Source organism: Mizuhopecten yessoensis, unplaced genomic scaffold, assembly GCF_002113885.1.
Source record: "Mizuhopecten yessoensis strain PY_sf001 unplaced genomic scaffold, ASM211388v2 scaffold11155, whole genome shotgun sequence".
NCBI classification, from domain to species: domain Eukaryota; kingdom Metazoa; phylum Mollusca; class Bivalvia; order Pectinida; family Pectinidae; genus Mizuhopecten; species Mizuhopecten yessoensis.
Window position 1 is genome coordinate 822298 of NW_018408907.1, and position 17515 is coordinate 839812.

At 35.5% G+C, this 17515-nt stretch overlaps 1 protein-coding gene across 2 annotated transcripts in view; it reads left to right on the forward strand.

The window, feature by feature from the left end:
- Positions 1–17515, forward strand: part of LOC110467045 (tetratricopeptide repeat protein 37-like) — a 36408-nt gene that overhangs the window by 12853 nt on the left and 6040 nt on the right. For both annotated transcript variants that reach the window (XM_021523909.1, XM_021523910.1), the window contains exons 15-36: positions 167–219; positions 395–502; positions 1044–1128; positions 3353–3384; positions 3730–3830; positions 4251–4353; positions 5269–5460; positions 5746–5960; positions 6350–6411; positions 6802–6858; positions 7201–7269; positions 8265–8339; positions 8684–8825; positions 9365–9530; positions 9846–9973; positions 11062–11185; positions 12701–12875; positions 13781–13957; positions 14561–14669; positions 15155–15283; positions 15967–16064; positions 17305–17510. In XM_021523909.1, the coding sequence (XP_021379584.1) occupies positions 167–219; positions 395–502; positions 1044–1128; positions 3353–3384; positions 3730–3830; positions 4251–4353; positions 5269–5460; positions 5746–5960; positions 6350–6411; positions 6802–6858; positions 7201–7269; positions 8265–8339; positions 8684–8825; positions 9365–9530; positions 9846–9973; positions 11062–11185; positions 12701–12875; positions 13781–13957; positions 14561–14669; positions 15155–15283; positions 15967–16064; positions 17305–17510 (2606 nt within the window). The remainder of the gene's footprint in view (positions 1–166; positions 220–394; positions 503–1043; positions 1129–3352; positions 3385–3729; positions 3831–4250; positions 4354–5268; positions 5461–5745; positions 5961–6349; positions 6412–6801; positions 6859–7200; positions 7270–8264; positions 8340–8683; positions 8826–9364; positions 9531–9845; positions 9974–11061; positions 11186–12700; positions 12876–13780; positions 13958–14560; positions 14670–15154; positions 15284–15966; positions 16065–17304; positions 17511–17515) is intronic.

A 17515-nucleotide genomic window follows, 5' to 3' on the forward strand; every position in this document is an offset into this window, starting at 1 on the left:
ATGTATACTGAGAATTTTTTACAGCAGTTAAAAATTTACCTTTTTTTTTGCCCTCTGCAATGACAGTCAATTTATCATTTCAACAGACATTATCAAATAATACAATACATATGTATCAAATGTGAAGGGTGAAATATTCAACTATGTATCAAATCTTACATTTCAGGAAGATGCCCATAATATCATCGTGTCTGTTACATCTAAAGCTAGTGCTGGAAGGTAAGCACATCAATTGTATTTTTATCAAAGTAGAAATGACAATTTTTCATATGTAGACTTCACAATGATTTTTTCTTCAGTTAATTTTTTTTAAATTACTTTGGTTTTGTTGAAGATAAACTGTTAAAGTTTTTGTTTAAATTGAAAGTTTTTCTGTTTTGCCTTTCGTTGATAGTGCCAAGTGGGCGTGGCTAAGATTGGGGCTGTACCAAGTCAAACATGACAGTCCATTTGTGGCCGTCACCAGCTTCCAGTCAGCACTGAGAGCTGATCCTAAAGACAAGTATGTATAAATATTACCAACATAATATCCTCTCTCTTAATACCAGCTTCCAATCAGCATTGAGGTAACCCTACATATAAAAATGTACAGTGTTACTGACCTATATCAGTTGCTTCCAGTCAGCGCTGAGGGCCATAATTAAGGCCTTTATGCATTATAAGAAAACGTTCTTTCAGCATGATTTTAGCTTTGATAAATGACTTCTGAAAAGAAAAACATACCTTGAGGTAACTTTTATGGAAAAATTAAAACTTCAAGATAAGATAAACAACAAAACTCAATACAAATTCTATTTCCTTACTTCATACATAATCGCTAGTTTCCTGTCAGCACTTAGAGAGCCTTGGAAAAGATTTGGGAAGGCCTGCATTTTAATATTTGCAGGTCCGTCAGGTTTTACCCCTGAAATATTAAATTTAAAAACAGACAAACTGGTTGGGCTGTAAAAAAACAGGCCCTTGGTTTCATATCTGAATTAACCTTGTGTCTAGGTGACAAGTATATAAATAAATCCTGTTTTTACATCTGATGCATGTTACAGTCATGTGTGGGAGTGCCTGGCTGAGGCCTACCTACACAGAGGCAGTCTGACAGCTGCACTCAAGGCCTTTACCAAGGCATCAGAGGTAAGACTCTTACAAGACATACATGTACTTCACAGAGGTAAGACTCTTATAAGACATACATGTACCTTCAGAGTGGTAAGACTCTTACAAGACATACATGTACTTTACAGAGGTAAGACTCTTACAAGACATACATGTACCTTCACAGAGATAAGACTCTTACAAGACATACATGTACTTTACAGAGGTAAGACTCTTACAAGGCATACATGTACCTTCACAGAGATAAGACTCTTACAAGACATACATGTACCTTCACAGAGATAAGACTCTTACAAGACATACATGTACCTTCACAGAGATAAGACTCTTACAAGACATACATGTACCTTCACAGAGATAAGACTCTTACAAGACATACATGTACCTTCACAGAGATAAGACTCTTACAAGACATACATGTACCTTCACAGAGATAAGACTCTTACAAGACATACATGTACCTTCACAGAGATAAGACTCTTACAAGACATACATGTACCTTCACAGAGATAAGACTCTTACAAGACATACATGTACCTTCACAGAGATAAGACTCTTACAAGACATACATGTACCTTCACAGAGATAAGACTCTTACAAGACATACATGTACCTTCACAGAGATAAGACTCTTACAAGACATACATGTACCTTCACAGAGATAAGACTCTTACAAGACATACATGTACCTTCACAGAGATAAGACTCTTACAAGACATACATGTACCTTCACAGAGATAAGACTCTTACAAGACATACATGTACCTTCACAGAGATAAGACTCTTACAAGACATACATGTACCTTCACAGAGATAAGACTCTTACAAGACATACATGTACCTTCACAGAGATAAGACTCTTACAAGACATACATGTACCTTCACAGAGATAAGACTCTTACAAGACATACATGTACCTTCACAGAGATAAGACTCTTACAAGACATACATGTACCTTCACAGAGATAAGACTCTTACAAGACATACATGTACCTTCACAGAGATAAGACTCTTACAAGACATACATGTACCTTCACAGAGATAAGACTCTTACAAGACATACATGTACCTTCACAGAGATAAGACTCTTACAAGACATACATGTACCTTCACAGAGATAAGACTCTTACAAGACATACATGTACCTTCACAGAGATAAGACTCTTACAAGACATACATGTACCTTCACAGAGATAAGACTCTTACAAGACATACATGTACCTTCACAGAGATAAGACTCTTACAAGACATACATGTACCTTCACAGAGATAAGACTCTTACAAGACATACATGTACCTTCACAGAGATAAGACTCTTACAAGACATACATGTACCTTCACAGAGATAAGACTCTTACAAGACATACATGTACCTTCACAGAGATAAGACTCTTACAAGACATACATGTACCTTCACAGAGATAAGACTCTTACAAGACATACATGTACCTTCACAGAGATAAGACTCTTACAAGACATACATGTACCTTCACAGAGATAAGACTCTTACAAGACATACATGTACCTTCACAGAGATAAGACTCTTACAAGACATACATGTACCTTCACAGAGATAAGACTCTTACAAGACATACATGTACCTTCACAGAGATAAGACTCTTACAAGACATACATGTACCTTCACAGAGGTAAGACTCTTACAAGACATACATGTACCTTCACAGAGATAACATTTGTATTGATCACTGTTTACACAGAATTAAGTCTTTATAGACAGGACAACATTTCATTAAAATCTGAAACAATATTTCAAATGATGATTTGTTTCCCCCCACTCTATCAGTTAAAATTGAATATTAACAATTTCTACTGCTTAATGTTATCTATATGATACAGATACCTCCTGCATATCAAATACAATTAATTAATTAATCCATTGTCTGTGTATCCAGAAAACAATAAAGACTCTCATTCTTTAAAATAGACATTGAAAAGCTTTCCACAATTATTATACTACGTACCTGGCAATTATTTTTGTTAGTTTTATCAGCGAACAGATAATTAAATGTATCATAAAAAAATATCTCTTACCTGGAAATGTTATCTATTAAAATTTAAATGTCAATTGTATGTTGTCAAGTTCTTGTTCAATTTTCACCTTAAATGTCACCAAATGGGTGTTGAACCTACCTACAATAAAGTTCTAAGTGACTGCTTTAACGAATTACAAAGATCAATTGTATTGACTTTCTTCTAGATTGATTTTCTTTTTGTGTTTCAGCTGGAACCAAACTCCTTGTATTGTTTGTATCAGTAAGTAACGGCACACTGTACCTATATGTTTCCGTTTTGTTTCATGATCAACCAATTAAAAGGTTGTTCCTTATTGTAAGGATGACAGTGGTCTTTGAAGGATTTATTAATTGTAAAAATAACCTTGGAGAACTGATATACTGTAAAAAATATTTCAGGTAATATTGGTTCATGGTAAACATGACCTTGGACGTTGGTTCATTATAAAAATGACGCTGGGATGTAGATTAGTGGTAAAATTTTCTCAAGAGTATCAGTTGTATAAACGAACCCACATTTAGCAGAGAAATTTCTACTACTTATGTCTCATTTAATATTTATTTCATAAATCCTGAATTTCTCCAGAATTGCTGCTATAAAGCAGACCCTGTGCATGTACACGGAGGCCATTGCGGAGTACAAGGTCATCCTGGAGCGCTCGCCAAACTACGTACCCGCTTTAAAGGGTTAGTATTCCTAATGAAAACGCACCAGATTAAGCTATAGTTTGTTCAAATGTTTCACCTTTATTTTCTTTTCAGTAGTTATGACATGCTGAATGCAACTGAATATGTTCTGATAAATCTTAGGTTTGGTTTGTTTGTGTTTTATGTCCTATCAACAGATACATTCATTTAAGGACATGCCAGGTCTTGGGGGGGGGGGGGGGGGGGGAAGCCGGAGTACCCAGAAACAGACCAGTGGCCACGATGCAGGCCTCAAACCTGTGACCCAGTGGTGGAAGGCTTGATTAATCTAAGGATTCATAAAGTAATCCTATTGAATGATAAAAAAAAAAGTCTATGTATTTTTTCTATCATGATTTTTATAAAATCCTTTTTTTTTTTTTAAATAATTACATTTTATGTAATTTATCTGATAACCAGGTATTGGGGAGACTTACCTATTGCTGGCTAGGACTCACCTGTCACACAGTTTCTATGGTCGTACTAGAGATAACTGTGAGTCTGCCCTGCTGTTCCTCACCAGGTAAGACAGACCAGGTAACAAAGTAAAATATATCAAAGCCTGGTATTCATTAACCTAAAGAAAAGATGAAGATGTCTGTACTATTTAATCAAAATGTAGGTTACAATAATGTATTATAACCAAAACATGTTTTACTTGTTTCCATAGCCCTCACAGTACACAGACTTTGTACAGGAGCCAATGAACAAAATCAAATCTCTGTTAGGATAATATTTGATAATGATGAGAGATATTTCTATAGTGTTTCACTTTTCTAACAGAGCATGTGTAGTTTTGGGGTTTCTATAGAAAGGTGTAAGCTATAGTGTGTTATAATGTACTACTGAAAGCATTATAATCATAATGATATAATCTGAGGTTCTTATATACCACTTTATCACAACCTAGTTCATAGGTCATCTCAAAGCAGTACACAAATTATTATCCGTGGTTATAGGGCGTTTGCAACCAGCCAATATCTTTCTCAGCTCCCTGGGGAGCATACAGCCGGTGTTGCTATTTCGACACTCACAGCTAGCATTCAATAATTCTAGCACTGCCCAACCACATACTCATTTACAGCTGAGTAGACTGGTACAAGCGGAGTAAAGTATCTTGCTCAAAGATACAACACAGTGCCATGCCATGACTCGAACCCACAACCCTTCCGTCACGAAGCCTGTGTCCTACCACGAGACTACCGTGACTCCACATCATAAAGAGTATTTGATAACCGAACCAGCTACACCAGCTCCCCCCACCCCCACCTCAAAATAGAAAATAAGAAAAAAGAGAAGACATTGGGTGTTTTGGAAATCTGTATAACGATACAATGTAAACCGCTCCCCATAACATTTGGAAATAAAGACATAACAAAACAAATATACTCAAACAAATTTGTCTTTTGTTCTGTAAGAAACTGTTTCTGTTGCACAGAGCGGCAAACCACCGGGCAGACATGTCCTGTCTGTGGAAGTTAATGGGTGATGCCTGTACCCTGATCCATGTCCTGGCACCAGAGACCTTCAGCCTCACTGTGGACAACAAACTAGTGACCAAGGCAGGGGAGACAAGTCCCCCGGGGACAACAAGTATAGGACTGTCACAGACACTGGAGCTGGGGGCTAGGTATGGTGCACAAAGAAATCTAATTTAGGGCTGTCACAGACCCTGGAGCTTGGGCATGAAAGTTACATAGGTATATTCTATATAGGGCTGTCACATATGTATTCCCTGGTGCTGCAAGGCTGGGCAAGTTACAATCAGAGTCATAAATTACAAGGTTGTCTTAGGCCTGCCTATATCTATCGAAAAGTAAATAATTTATATGCACAATTTCAAAGTACAGGTGTATTTTAATTTTTTGTTTGTTTTTGTCATCAACTGGCATAAATTATTTGTCTCAATTTCCAGGTGTTACGGCCGAGCTTTGAAGGCTCTTCCAGAGTGTGCTTCATTATGGCATGACCTTGGGGTCAACTTTTTCTACCAATCACAGCAGTCGACACAAACTGACATGGTTGCCACACTGTCCACGAAAGCTGTGAATGCTCTGAAGAAAGCATTGACCCTTGATCATAGAAACCATCTACATTGGAATGCTCTTGGAAGGGTGTTTTGTTTAAAGGGTAATTTCTCTGTTATGTACCAGCAAGTTCTTTAACCCTTTCACCCCTATGAAACTTAAGTAGACTCTACCCTGCGTGTGATATGAATGAGTCCATTATGGTCCACAGTGGTGATAGGTTAACTAAAATCGTACTATGATAAGCACAACTAAAATTTAGCAGGAAGAACTATATGAAGTATTTCTTGTAGTTATAAACTTTTTTTTGAAGTTCAAATAAATGAAATCTGCTTCATGTCTTAAAAAGACCTATAGCATATACCTGGTACATTATGCTCAAAAAATCATGTTTGATGGTTTAATATTGTAGCAATGCGAAGAAAACTTAGGCTTGGTTTGTGACCGGCAGATGTTCTTGTACTGTATTGAAATATGTATGTTTAATTACAGGGTGTTACAGTCCAGATAAGGCCCAGCACTGCTTCATCAAGTCCATACAGACTGAACCCAATGTAAGATGAACTTACCCACTGTACAGTAGAACAATCTCATTACTTACAGACCTGTTACAAATAATGCTGATAGCAGCGTCATACATGGACATATGTATTTTATTTTCTTGGTTGCATAAATGAATATTAAATTGCATGAATCACTTATTAAAATACCAATGAAGTTATTTGGACCTAGTTAGTAGTGACATTATATATAAGGTTAAAATTTCCTTTTATACAGTATCTGTACTTTGGCAAGTAATAACAATAAGTTGGTCATGAAAAATATATTAAGCACTGAAAATGAAACCAACAATAAGGTATTTGGGCTTCTCAGCCTACTGAAGCAACTAGTGATGAACTATACACAGGAATATGATATTAAAATTTAAAAATTTATATTTTCAGAATGTTGTGGCTTGGTCTAATTTGGCTACACTGTATTTCAAGAATGGTAACATAGAGGTAAGACCTTATATAGGACTGGTAAAGTGTATTACTTTCTTCTTCCAAATGGAGGATTTTAACATATGTACATTGGTCTACTAGCATTTGGTTACATTTGTAGCAATGTTATATATGACATGAAATGTTCCTGGGTCCTATTCTGCATGGTTTGAAGCTATTTAGATTGTTTCTTGGTACAAAATTCATGGATACACAATGACAACCAACAGTAGTTAAGACCCAAAGTTAAATTTATTGCATTTATTTTCTTGGTTCCATAGCAACCATCAATGTTTTTACGCTTCGAAAATTTAACGTCATGCAGTACATCACTTACAATTTGATATGTTTTTCCGTCAGCTTGCCCACGATGCCTTTAAGAATGCCCAGAGTTTAGAACCATCATACGTTGCCTGCTGGATTGGGCAGGTAAGTACCATGAATGTAGATTAATTCCGCATAAAACTTCTGCCAGTTCCAATATGTGGTCATCGATCCCTGCTCAGGATATTCAATATTTTTTTTTACCTCAATGTTGACTGATTGTTTAAATTTTGAAATTATTCTAAACTATTCTAGGAGAAGTAAGAGATATGTATTTGACAAAATTGTCTTTCCTTAAAAAAAAAATCATCCAATTTTGACCAAACTTTGTCAGCTAATATCCTTTACTTTACTGAAGTTGTTAATTGACTTTGTTACACCTCAAGTGAATTTCTAGCTATTTGATTGGTTGGGAGAAAATTAAACAAAAATCTCTGTCCCCCTCCGAAAATGCATTGGTTTTAAGGGGCGCGGGTGATATTGCCATGAGACAATGAAAAATATCACATGCGCAAAAAATGTGCGTGCACCGCTTCGTTTTCCCACCGTGATGGTCACAAGAACGTTTGACGGCAACAGCCAATTTCTTCAAGCGCCGGTGTGATAGCGATTGTAAACAGCAGACTATCAACAAACAAGATGTCATTATCGAGGTTTGCTGCCGTTTCTGAGCTACAAAGACTTTTGGTGTAACAAAATAAATATGACATTCATTAGCAGGTGACAGTGAATATTGTCAACCCGATAAAACCCATTGTCACCCTCTGCTTCGCCTCGGGTGACAACGGTTTTCTCGGGTTGACAATATTCACTGTCACCTGCTAATGAATGTCATATTTATATAGTATTATACATGTATATTAAATAAAGTTTCTTGAATCTTATTGGTTATTTGATTTTTGCAAAATAGCTTTGATTTTCTCAAGATTATAATAATCAAATCACACTGTCAAAGCATTACTCAGAGTTTGTCTTTTAGTATCATCCATATCATGCAGTATCATATATTTTTAGAATATTTGATTAACTTCAACAAATTATCTAGCTCGTGTAAAACTTATTCTGATTTTTAAATAAATTTGATCCTCTTGACTCTGCAGGCACTGATTGCGGAGACTGTTGGACATGAAGATGCTATGGACTTGTTTAGACACACCACTGGGATGGCCAATCACGTACGACTATACCTGTTCTTTGATTGAAAAAGATATTTTATATCAGCACACACTACGTTATTAAATTTGACTCTGTTAATATTTCATATAAAAAATAATTGAAGATAGTTGATAATTATTTGATGTAATAAATTTAAAGAATTTTGTCAAATGTGAATACAGGTTTAAATGTTCTTTATTTTAAATTTTTCCAGATAACTTCATTGATTAATAGGTTTTACGCCCGCTTCACTACCGAGTATTTCGGTTATCCAGCAGACTTTGATGACTTCAATGAACTAGCTAATTGATTATATAGTATGTTCACTGCTTATTCCCCTTGATGTAATTTATTTGGTGTGCAGGTAGAGGGAGCCACCGGGTATGCCAGTTGGGTGTGTACCATGATGAAGGACAAGAATAAACACAACACAGAATTGTTCCGCTACTCCATAAAACAAATGGCCGCCATTCCAGCAGCCTCTGATGCTCTCGCTAAGTATATAGGTACAGTACATGTATTGAAATATTCTTCTCATTACTTGGCCAATCTTAAAGTCCTATATCTGTAAAAGTGTAGAAAGCCATTCAGTTAAGTCTGTAAAATATATTACACTATTTAAACCAATTTTTAGAAACAAATTACAGTAAAGCATTTTTATGTTAAAATCCAGAAGACTTCAGAAATCATTTTATTAATACCGAAATTTGTTTATATTGATGCCTAGAGGATTCAATTTTTTAGCAAAAAACAAGCATATGTTTGTAAGAATGTCCAGAGGATCTCAGGAATAAGTTCATAAAAATTGAAATGTGTCTTTTGAAACCCCTAGAGTCTTTGAAATTTTATAGTTCACTGTAGCAAAAACTATAGCAAGTACTCGACTTGGTCGATTGTCGGCAACCAGGTAGCTCAATTGGTAGAGTGTCCGTCCAGAGTTTCGAGGGTCCGGGGCTGGAACTCTGGTCTGGCCGTGCATTTTGTCCTCTCCTGTTACAGTAAAACAGTGTAATTGTATATATGCAATGTTTTTTCTGGTACTTAGATCTTGAGAAGAACAACCCCACAGCTTACAACATGTATGGATTGTTGTTGGAACATCAGGGGCTATACAAGATGGCCGTCGGCTCTCTCCAGTCGGCCTTGGAGTTGTGTGATCACAACTCACCCTACACACAAGAAATTAGAATCAACTATGCCCGCATACTCTGGTAAGTGTACGGTACTCAACATAATAAGCCCCCAGAGTCCTAAGCAATTTGAGCAATTGGATTTGTTGTAAAATCTTCTAAAATTCTTAAAATATAGTAGCTGTAAAAGACACTTTTTGCTAGGACATCAGCATATTATGGTAAAGCGATGGGATGGGAGGATCAGAGAAAGATCAAGGGGCTCTTATGAGAAATGGGTTGATTATGTGGTCAAAAACGGTATGTAAACTTGTATTTGGTTTAACTTTGGATTTGTAGGGAACAGCGACAGTACAATTAGTGATTTGGGGTTTAACCTTGACCTTGTGTTTGCAGCAAAGATCAGCAGTACCAGGAAGCTGTTGTACAGTACGACCTTGTGACTGACCTTATAACCTTAGAGGACACGAGTAACAAAGGTCTGGCGCTGTACATGGCTGGACGGTACTCGGAAAGTGTCAAAGGTGGGCAGTACAGTTCTTTTATCATGTACCGGGTAGTTATAAATGTATTCCTTCAGCAGCTTGTTGTCTATATCAAGTAACATAGTCACACTTTTATCTTTATGCTCTTTGTACAATAGATTTTCAAGTACAGTTATCAAAACCTATTGGGTTTGCCCTCATGCTGGTATGTACGTATACATGTCCAGTAAAATCTTTAATATTAGATTTCGTAAAAAATCTTAACAACTTTAATTTTATAAGGTTAAGAAGAACAGTATTATAATTTATTCCTGATAAAGTTGAAATAATTTTAAATGGACTACAGAAGTCTCCATTATTATCCCCTTGCAATGAAAGTTAGAGGGGATAAAGGATTCCGTCCGTAGGTAGGACGTACGTACATACGTTTGTACGTATGTTACATGGTACACTGCAGTTTGTCATCGCTCTAGCTACTTTATTCCTCAACAGAATATTATGAAACTTGATGCAAGTGTTTAGTATGATGATACCTTGAATATGTTTGCATTTCGGGTTTCTACGTTGAAGGTCAAGGTCACTTACTATTCTTAGAAAAACAGTTCATCATCACTCTAGCAAATTCCTTAATGAACGTAATTTCATGAAACTTCATGCAAGTGTTTGGTATGGCAATACCTCAGACAAATTTGCGTTTCTAGTTTCTATGTTTAAGGTCAAGGTCACTGTTACTGTTTTTAGAAAAACTTTGTCATAGCTCTGTGACTTCATTCCTCAACGGAATTTCATGAAACTTGTTACAAATGTTTGGTATGGCAATGCCTTGATCAACTTTACCTTTCAGATTTTTATGTTGAAGGTCAAGGTCACTGTTACTATTTTTGTTTTTAAACTTTGTCATCGCTCAAGTGACTTCAATTCCTCTTACATATGACACAATGTGTGAATGTGGGGCGATTCGTATCACTTGTGATGCCTTGTTAATCAGAGTCATCAAATGAAACCTCAAAAAATGGAACATTAATTAACAATGCTTTCAAATTAATTTCTCATGACCTCAAAATATTAAGTGTTATAAATGTTGCAAAACACTTGCTAACTGCAGATAATTATCTTTTGTTCTGAAGTTTACACCGCCGCCCTTGACTTAGCTGAAACGGAGGAAGAACAGTCACATGTGTCTGTTGCTATAGGGATGGTCCACTATGGGGCCGGAGACCTGGACACCACCAAGACTGTCCTCTTTCAAAGGTTTGTAATTCTTCCTTGCTTTTATACAATGCTAACTGATTCAACAAGGGGTTATTAATGTTTGTGGCCCCTCAACATATTGGAGGAGTGTTTTCCATACCTGTCCATCTGTATGTCTGTCTGTACCAAATCTTAGACTTTGCGTTTAGCTCTAATATTTCTCCAATATATTGTATTAAAAGTCACAACAGTTATCAAACTTCATATGTGAATACATGTACATCTGGAGGAGTGGGAGTACTAAAACTAATAGATAAAAAGAAGGTCGCTATGACCTATATTTTCTGCTTCACTTACATAGGTTAGACTTTTGTTTAACCCTTCCATCCCTCTATAACTTTAGTAGACTCTACCATGCATTGATCTGCATGAGTCCATTATGGTCTACAGTGGTGAAAGGGTTAACTCCATTTCTTTGGTTAATAGACATTGTGTCTAAGGCTCATCTCCTTCAAAGTATATGAACAGGGGCTTATAATTATTTTACAAACATTCTCTAGGAATTTGGACTGTTAATCGGTTATCAGTTTGGTCCCCTGAACCAAAGCACCACTTCATTGTTAGCTCTGGTTCTCCAGTAAATTGAGTTTTACAGAAGTCAAGAGTGCTGTGCTGTTGATTTGAATATCCTAAATTATCTTTTTTTTAAGTCCATAAATTCACTAAACCAAATTTTGTATATGTTTATTTAAGAAACATAGAAGGGAAACATAGAAGGGAATATACACAGTTTCTAATTTTCCTTACAAATTTACACATCTGCTGAAAATAATTTTACACTTTTTATCAATTAGAAAAAGAGGTTATTTAAGGAATGATTTTTATTTTTTCAACATTTATGAGGTCATAACAACAATGGGTTTATGGACATATTGAATGAATCGCGTTAGCGATTCATGTAAAATATGTCCAAAAACCCATTGTTGTTATGACCTCATAAATGTTGAAAAAATAAATATCATTCCTTATATTTACATTGACGAATCCTTTCAGTGGATCGATATAACAACGAATAAAACAAATAAACAGGGTTTGTTCCTGCTTATACACGGGTGCAACGCAGTGGCGAGAACAGTGTTTTTTCGCGGGGAAATGTGACACTATCGTGAGAGATCTTAGCAACCGTCAACAACAATAACACAACAAAATGTAGTTCCATATTCAATGTTTATTTGTAGCACAGGACACGTGAATACGTGGATATTTCACAAAGCACAGTTCAATAATATTTTAAGATGTAAGAATTAAGCATCTAGGTCGGTCGTTCCGAGTGAGTAGTTTTTGTAGTGTATTACTACGCAGTGTGATCAGGTTACTATCAGTTCCCACGTGCTGAGATTCTATGAACACCTGTGTTATGCATTTATGAATGTAATTTTTGTCAATGGGTCTAAGCATACAGAATGTAAATATTGAGAAATGAATGGATGTATGAAAACAAAAATGTAAGTGATTGAATGCATGAATGAAATAAAGAAGACAAATGTATTAACTTATAATGGTATAATTTCACAGTTATCAGATGACCCCACCCTCAAGGATTGGCCTGCTTGCTCTGTGTGCCCTTGGGATCCTGCAGACAGATATGACCTTGACCTTAGCTGTCCTTCAGGAACTTTTGGCGGGAACAGGGTCATCCAGTCAGTCAGATGTCGCTCACCTCATGGCCACTGCCAATGCTGTACTTGAGGTAGGGTTTTAGCATTATAGTTTATACAACCACCTTAAACAGTCACAAGGGTGTTACGATCATCCAAGGAACAGATGACCTCATAAATAGCAAGGTCACAAAGGTCATTTTTTCCATCAAATGCCTCCACTATCGTCCGAACTGGAGACTAGAGTGTTTTTTCGATTGAGCTTAAAGTAAATTTCCTGCAGTTGAGCCAGTAACAAGCAACTAATTAGTTCACCTCCGCAATTGTATAATGCTATTCTGCCTAATGTGATAATAGTGGGGCTTCTAACACTATTGATTACATTTTGTGGATGTTGAAAATTAAAAGAAACAATTTCTTGTTATAGATGTACTGTTTTTACTTATACATGGGTAATGCAGATTCATCATACAATAGTGTGAGATATCCTTGTCTTGCCCTAGGGTTGAGATGAGGGGATTCTCCAGTCATAATAATGGTTTGACGTCACATCAACAATACATTAACCTTACGTCAACAATACATTGAGCCTGTCATGTAACACTGACTTGTGTATATGACAGGGTCAACAGTGTAAGAGAAAAAGAACTGTTCACTCCCTTGAAGTGAAATGGGGAATCTCAACCCTCGGGGAAAGATCTGTAAATTGCCAAAGACTCGGCAAACTTGTGACTGGCAACTTAAGGATCTCCCCTGTTCGGTTGAGATTCCCTATCTGATCTTCAAGGTTTTGAAAGATTTTATTAATCGTCACCATGTTAATATTAGAATAAACCTTTCCCTGTCTGTTGTTTTGTTTAGAATCTCTATTTCATGCCAAACATTCATTTTTACAGATATATAAGTGCTTGTTCTACTATGTATGTCATAAAGGTTTCGGTGTATATCTGGTATAAACAAAAGTTGATCTACATCACATGAATGGTTTACTTTTCAGGGTAATCCATCTGCAGCCAAAAACTTTATCCAGCAGTGTATACATAAACATCCGGACCAAGTGGATCTGTGGCGCCTCCTGGGGTCTGTTCTTATCACGCATTGCCATGATACCACTGCAGTGACTGGTGCTGCCACCTGTGCACAGAAAGTTCACACTCTTAACCCAACGTTACCTGTAAGTCAAGGCATATGCTCTTAGCTCAACATTATCTGTAATTCAAGGTCATCATGCTCTTATAGTTCAATATAACCTGAAGGTCAAGGTCATCATGCTCTTAGTTCAATGTTACCTGTAAGTCAAGGTCATCATGCTCTTGGCTCAGCATTACCTGAAGGTCAAGGTCATCACACCCTATACATTTGATGTCCATTGTCCCATTATGCTAATTCTATTAATTGATCGTACTTTCAATCTTCCCGATTGTAAACTGCTTATGTAAAGAAAGATATTCAGGCATTGATAAATATTGCATTCTTATAAATTTATTATTATTACCAGTAATTAAGAGATGTCAAGTTGATCTTGATGCAGAAGTCAGTCCACACTCATGATCATGCAGTAACCTGGTTTTTAATGAGCTATAACATTCCTCCTTAATAGGTGATTTATGTTAAATTATCTTGTATCTGATATATCCCCATATGTGTGATGATATATAGTACATCATACCGTATATTATTGTGTTCATTTCTGTAAGGGTCACACAATTCATTGTTTCATCAAAACCTCATGATTTTGAATGACATTCCTTTACATTGCTTTTTCCTCTGATTTTAGGGTATAATGAAGCTGGTGACCAGTGCTCAGCTAGCTGGTGGACATCACAGTCGGACCAACAGAAAAGGGGTGTTGTCCAGTGCCCAGAGGGCAGTTCATCTAAACCCAGGTAAATAAGTCGTGATCATGAAACAGCATTTTTGCTGCCCCTGTAATATATTGGTGGAACTTTATCCAATAGTCATTAAACTTTAATGTTTATCAGCTGGGTGACCTATGTTTTCTGCTTCAGTGACCTTGGTTTGAGTTTGCATTTAGCTCCAATATTCGCCTCAAAGCAGGAGAGGAGCCAAATATATGAAAGTTTTACGAACATTATGTAACTATGGATATTTTGAGAGGTAGTTCGAAATTTAATCCAAATCTTTTGAACTAAATATGGTTATTTTTAGAGCTTGTTAGAATTTTCATGCAAATCTTTTGAACGAAATATAGGTATTTTTTAGAGGTTTGAATTTTTATTCAAATCATTCAAGTTCTAAAACTATCATTGAAATTCATAGCAAAGATCCCTTGTTTCATATTAAAAGTAAATTGAATAATTACTGCTGACTACAAATAATTACACACCAATGTATGAATTACTCCCTACAGACCAGATGGGGAACTGGTGTAACTTGACGGCAGCCGTCCACAGTCATACTGTATTCCATGGTGACAAGACGGACAAGCTTACTGAACTTATCCTCCTCTATCTAAACTGGATCTCATCAACATTCACTGGTATGTACAGTTAATTAACATTACAAGTTTAAGATTGTACTCTTTCTAGATGTTATCGTGATCATCATTATCTTTAATATGATATCCTACTTGAATGACATATTTTAGATCTTGAGATTCCTCAAGATCAGGGATTTCTCATTAACATTGTATTGTTTAGTATTTTCTATTAACATTGTATTGTTTTAAGATTTCCCATTGACATTGTATTGTTTTAAGATTTCCCATTGACATGGTATTGTTTTAAGATTTCCCATTGACATGGTATTGTTTTAAGATTTCCCATTGACATGGTATTATTTTAAGATTTCCCAATGGCATTGTAGTGCATAAGATTTTCCATTTACATTGTATTGTTTAATATTTTCCTATTGACATTTTACTAGTTGATTTCTCTTTTGACTTTGTATTGCTTGTAAAAAAACTCCCATTGACTGTATGTTTGACATTTCCTTTTAGCTTTGTATTGTTTAAGATATTGCTTGGACATGTTACACAGTGTACATTGTATTACTTAAGTTTTTACCTTCTATGTCTTAGTTTTGCTAAACCTTCATTCGTTGAAACATTTTCCATATTACAATTCATAATTTAGAAATTTCTTAAATTTAAGGGTCTGTATTTTAATAGAAATTATTAAAATATCAGTATATTCAGAAATTCTAATCATTTCTTTTCATCAGATACTCCAAACATATTGACAAGTTGGTGTAAAAGACAAAGAGTTGTTTCCCTTGTCGAGGCTGGCAGAGTAGATGAAGCCCAACAATTACTTAGCAAGGTGATTTAAAAGTTATAAATTGTCTGATGCACAATTCAGTTTTACCTGGGCCTAGTTTTTCAAATCCTAAAAAAAAAAGTATATCAAATCTTTTATCTATCCTATTTTCAAAAAAGATTGCAATTCAAATTTAAAGGACTATGTATGTTTTTTTTTTTTAATTTTGAATACTTCCCCAGTACTATTAATATTATGCTAACATTTATTTGTGTTTTCAATTTTGGGTGCCATGGTAACCAGGTCATATTTGCATAAATTATTGAAATTTGATTATTCAGTCAATTTTGACAGGTTTTCACCTAGTTTTTCTCTTAGTTACCATAGAGCGCACTCTTGAACAAACCTTATATTCCTCCTAAAGATGTATTACAGATGCCTACACATTATCCTTTGATATTAAGTTTATTCAAGCATGCGCTCTATAGTTTCTAGGAGAAAAAACTATGCAAAATATCACAATATGCACTGAATATTCATTTTTTTCTAATTTATGCAAATTTGAACTTGTTACCATGGCAACAATAATTAGAAATATAAAAAAATATTTTCATAATAGTATTTGAGAAGTATTCGAAATAAAAGAAACCGTCATTTCAAAGTTCATTTAAAGGTTTTGAATTTTGATGCATTTGGGGGCCAAAACAGGCCCAAACCATACATAGTCCTTTGTATGTTTAGTGATTAGATATGATCACCCGAAGACAATACTTGCAGAATTGTTTATAAAGTTTCAGATATTCTCAAAATCTACAATTTGAATATTTTGAAAATTTATGTTTAGGACACGTTAAGCTAATCAGGCTTTTGAAAATATTGAGCATTGTTAGCTTTAAGATGTAAAGTCCTGAACAAACGTGAAAGTAGTAAGGGACCTGGATAATTTCTAATAATTATTTAATATACAATGTAGTAAACGTACATATTTTATCAGTATTCTCATTTTAGTTCTTTTTGCACTTAAAACATTGTGCTAATTATAATGACTGTGCTAATAGAAATTTCTCTATAATCAATATTAATGTGCTAATCTCTTAAGATTTGTAAGTATGCTAAAATTTGTGTCGGCTAAATAAGTACTGTAACAGTTTGTGATAACATCATTGGAAATAGAGCAGATGAAGAGTTGAATGTAGAAGTATGATTTATGGAAATAAATAGAATAAATACTTTTTTGTTTGAAGGTTGACAACAAATATTTGAATAACATGCATAACAACAACAAATGCAAATTGATATTCAGTTAAAGAGTTGTAAAGATCCGGAGCTGGTAGATTTTGCGACAACCATAACAACAGTACTGAGTGGAGACATAGGGGCCATGTCACAACAGCTACTACAGTCACGGACCGACACAATTCTCCTCGAGGCTTTGTTGGAGACGTGCGAGCTGGGAGGGGTCAATGTTAACCTCAACGACATACTAGGGGAGATGGAGGAGGACAGAGGGTGAG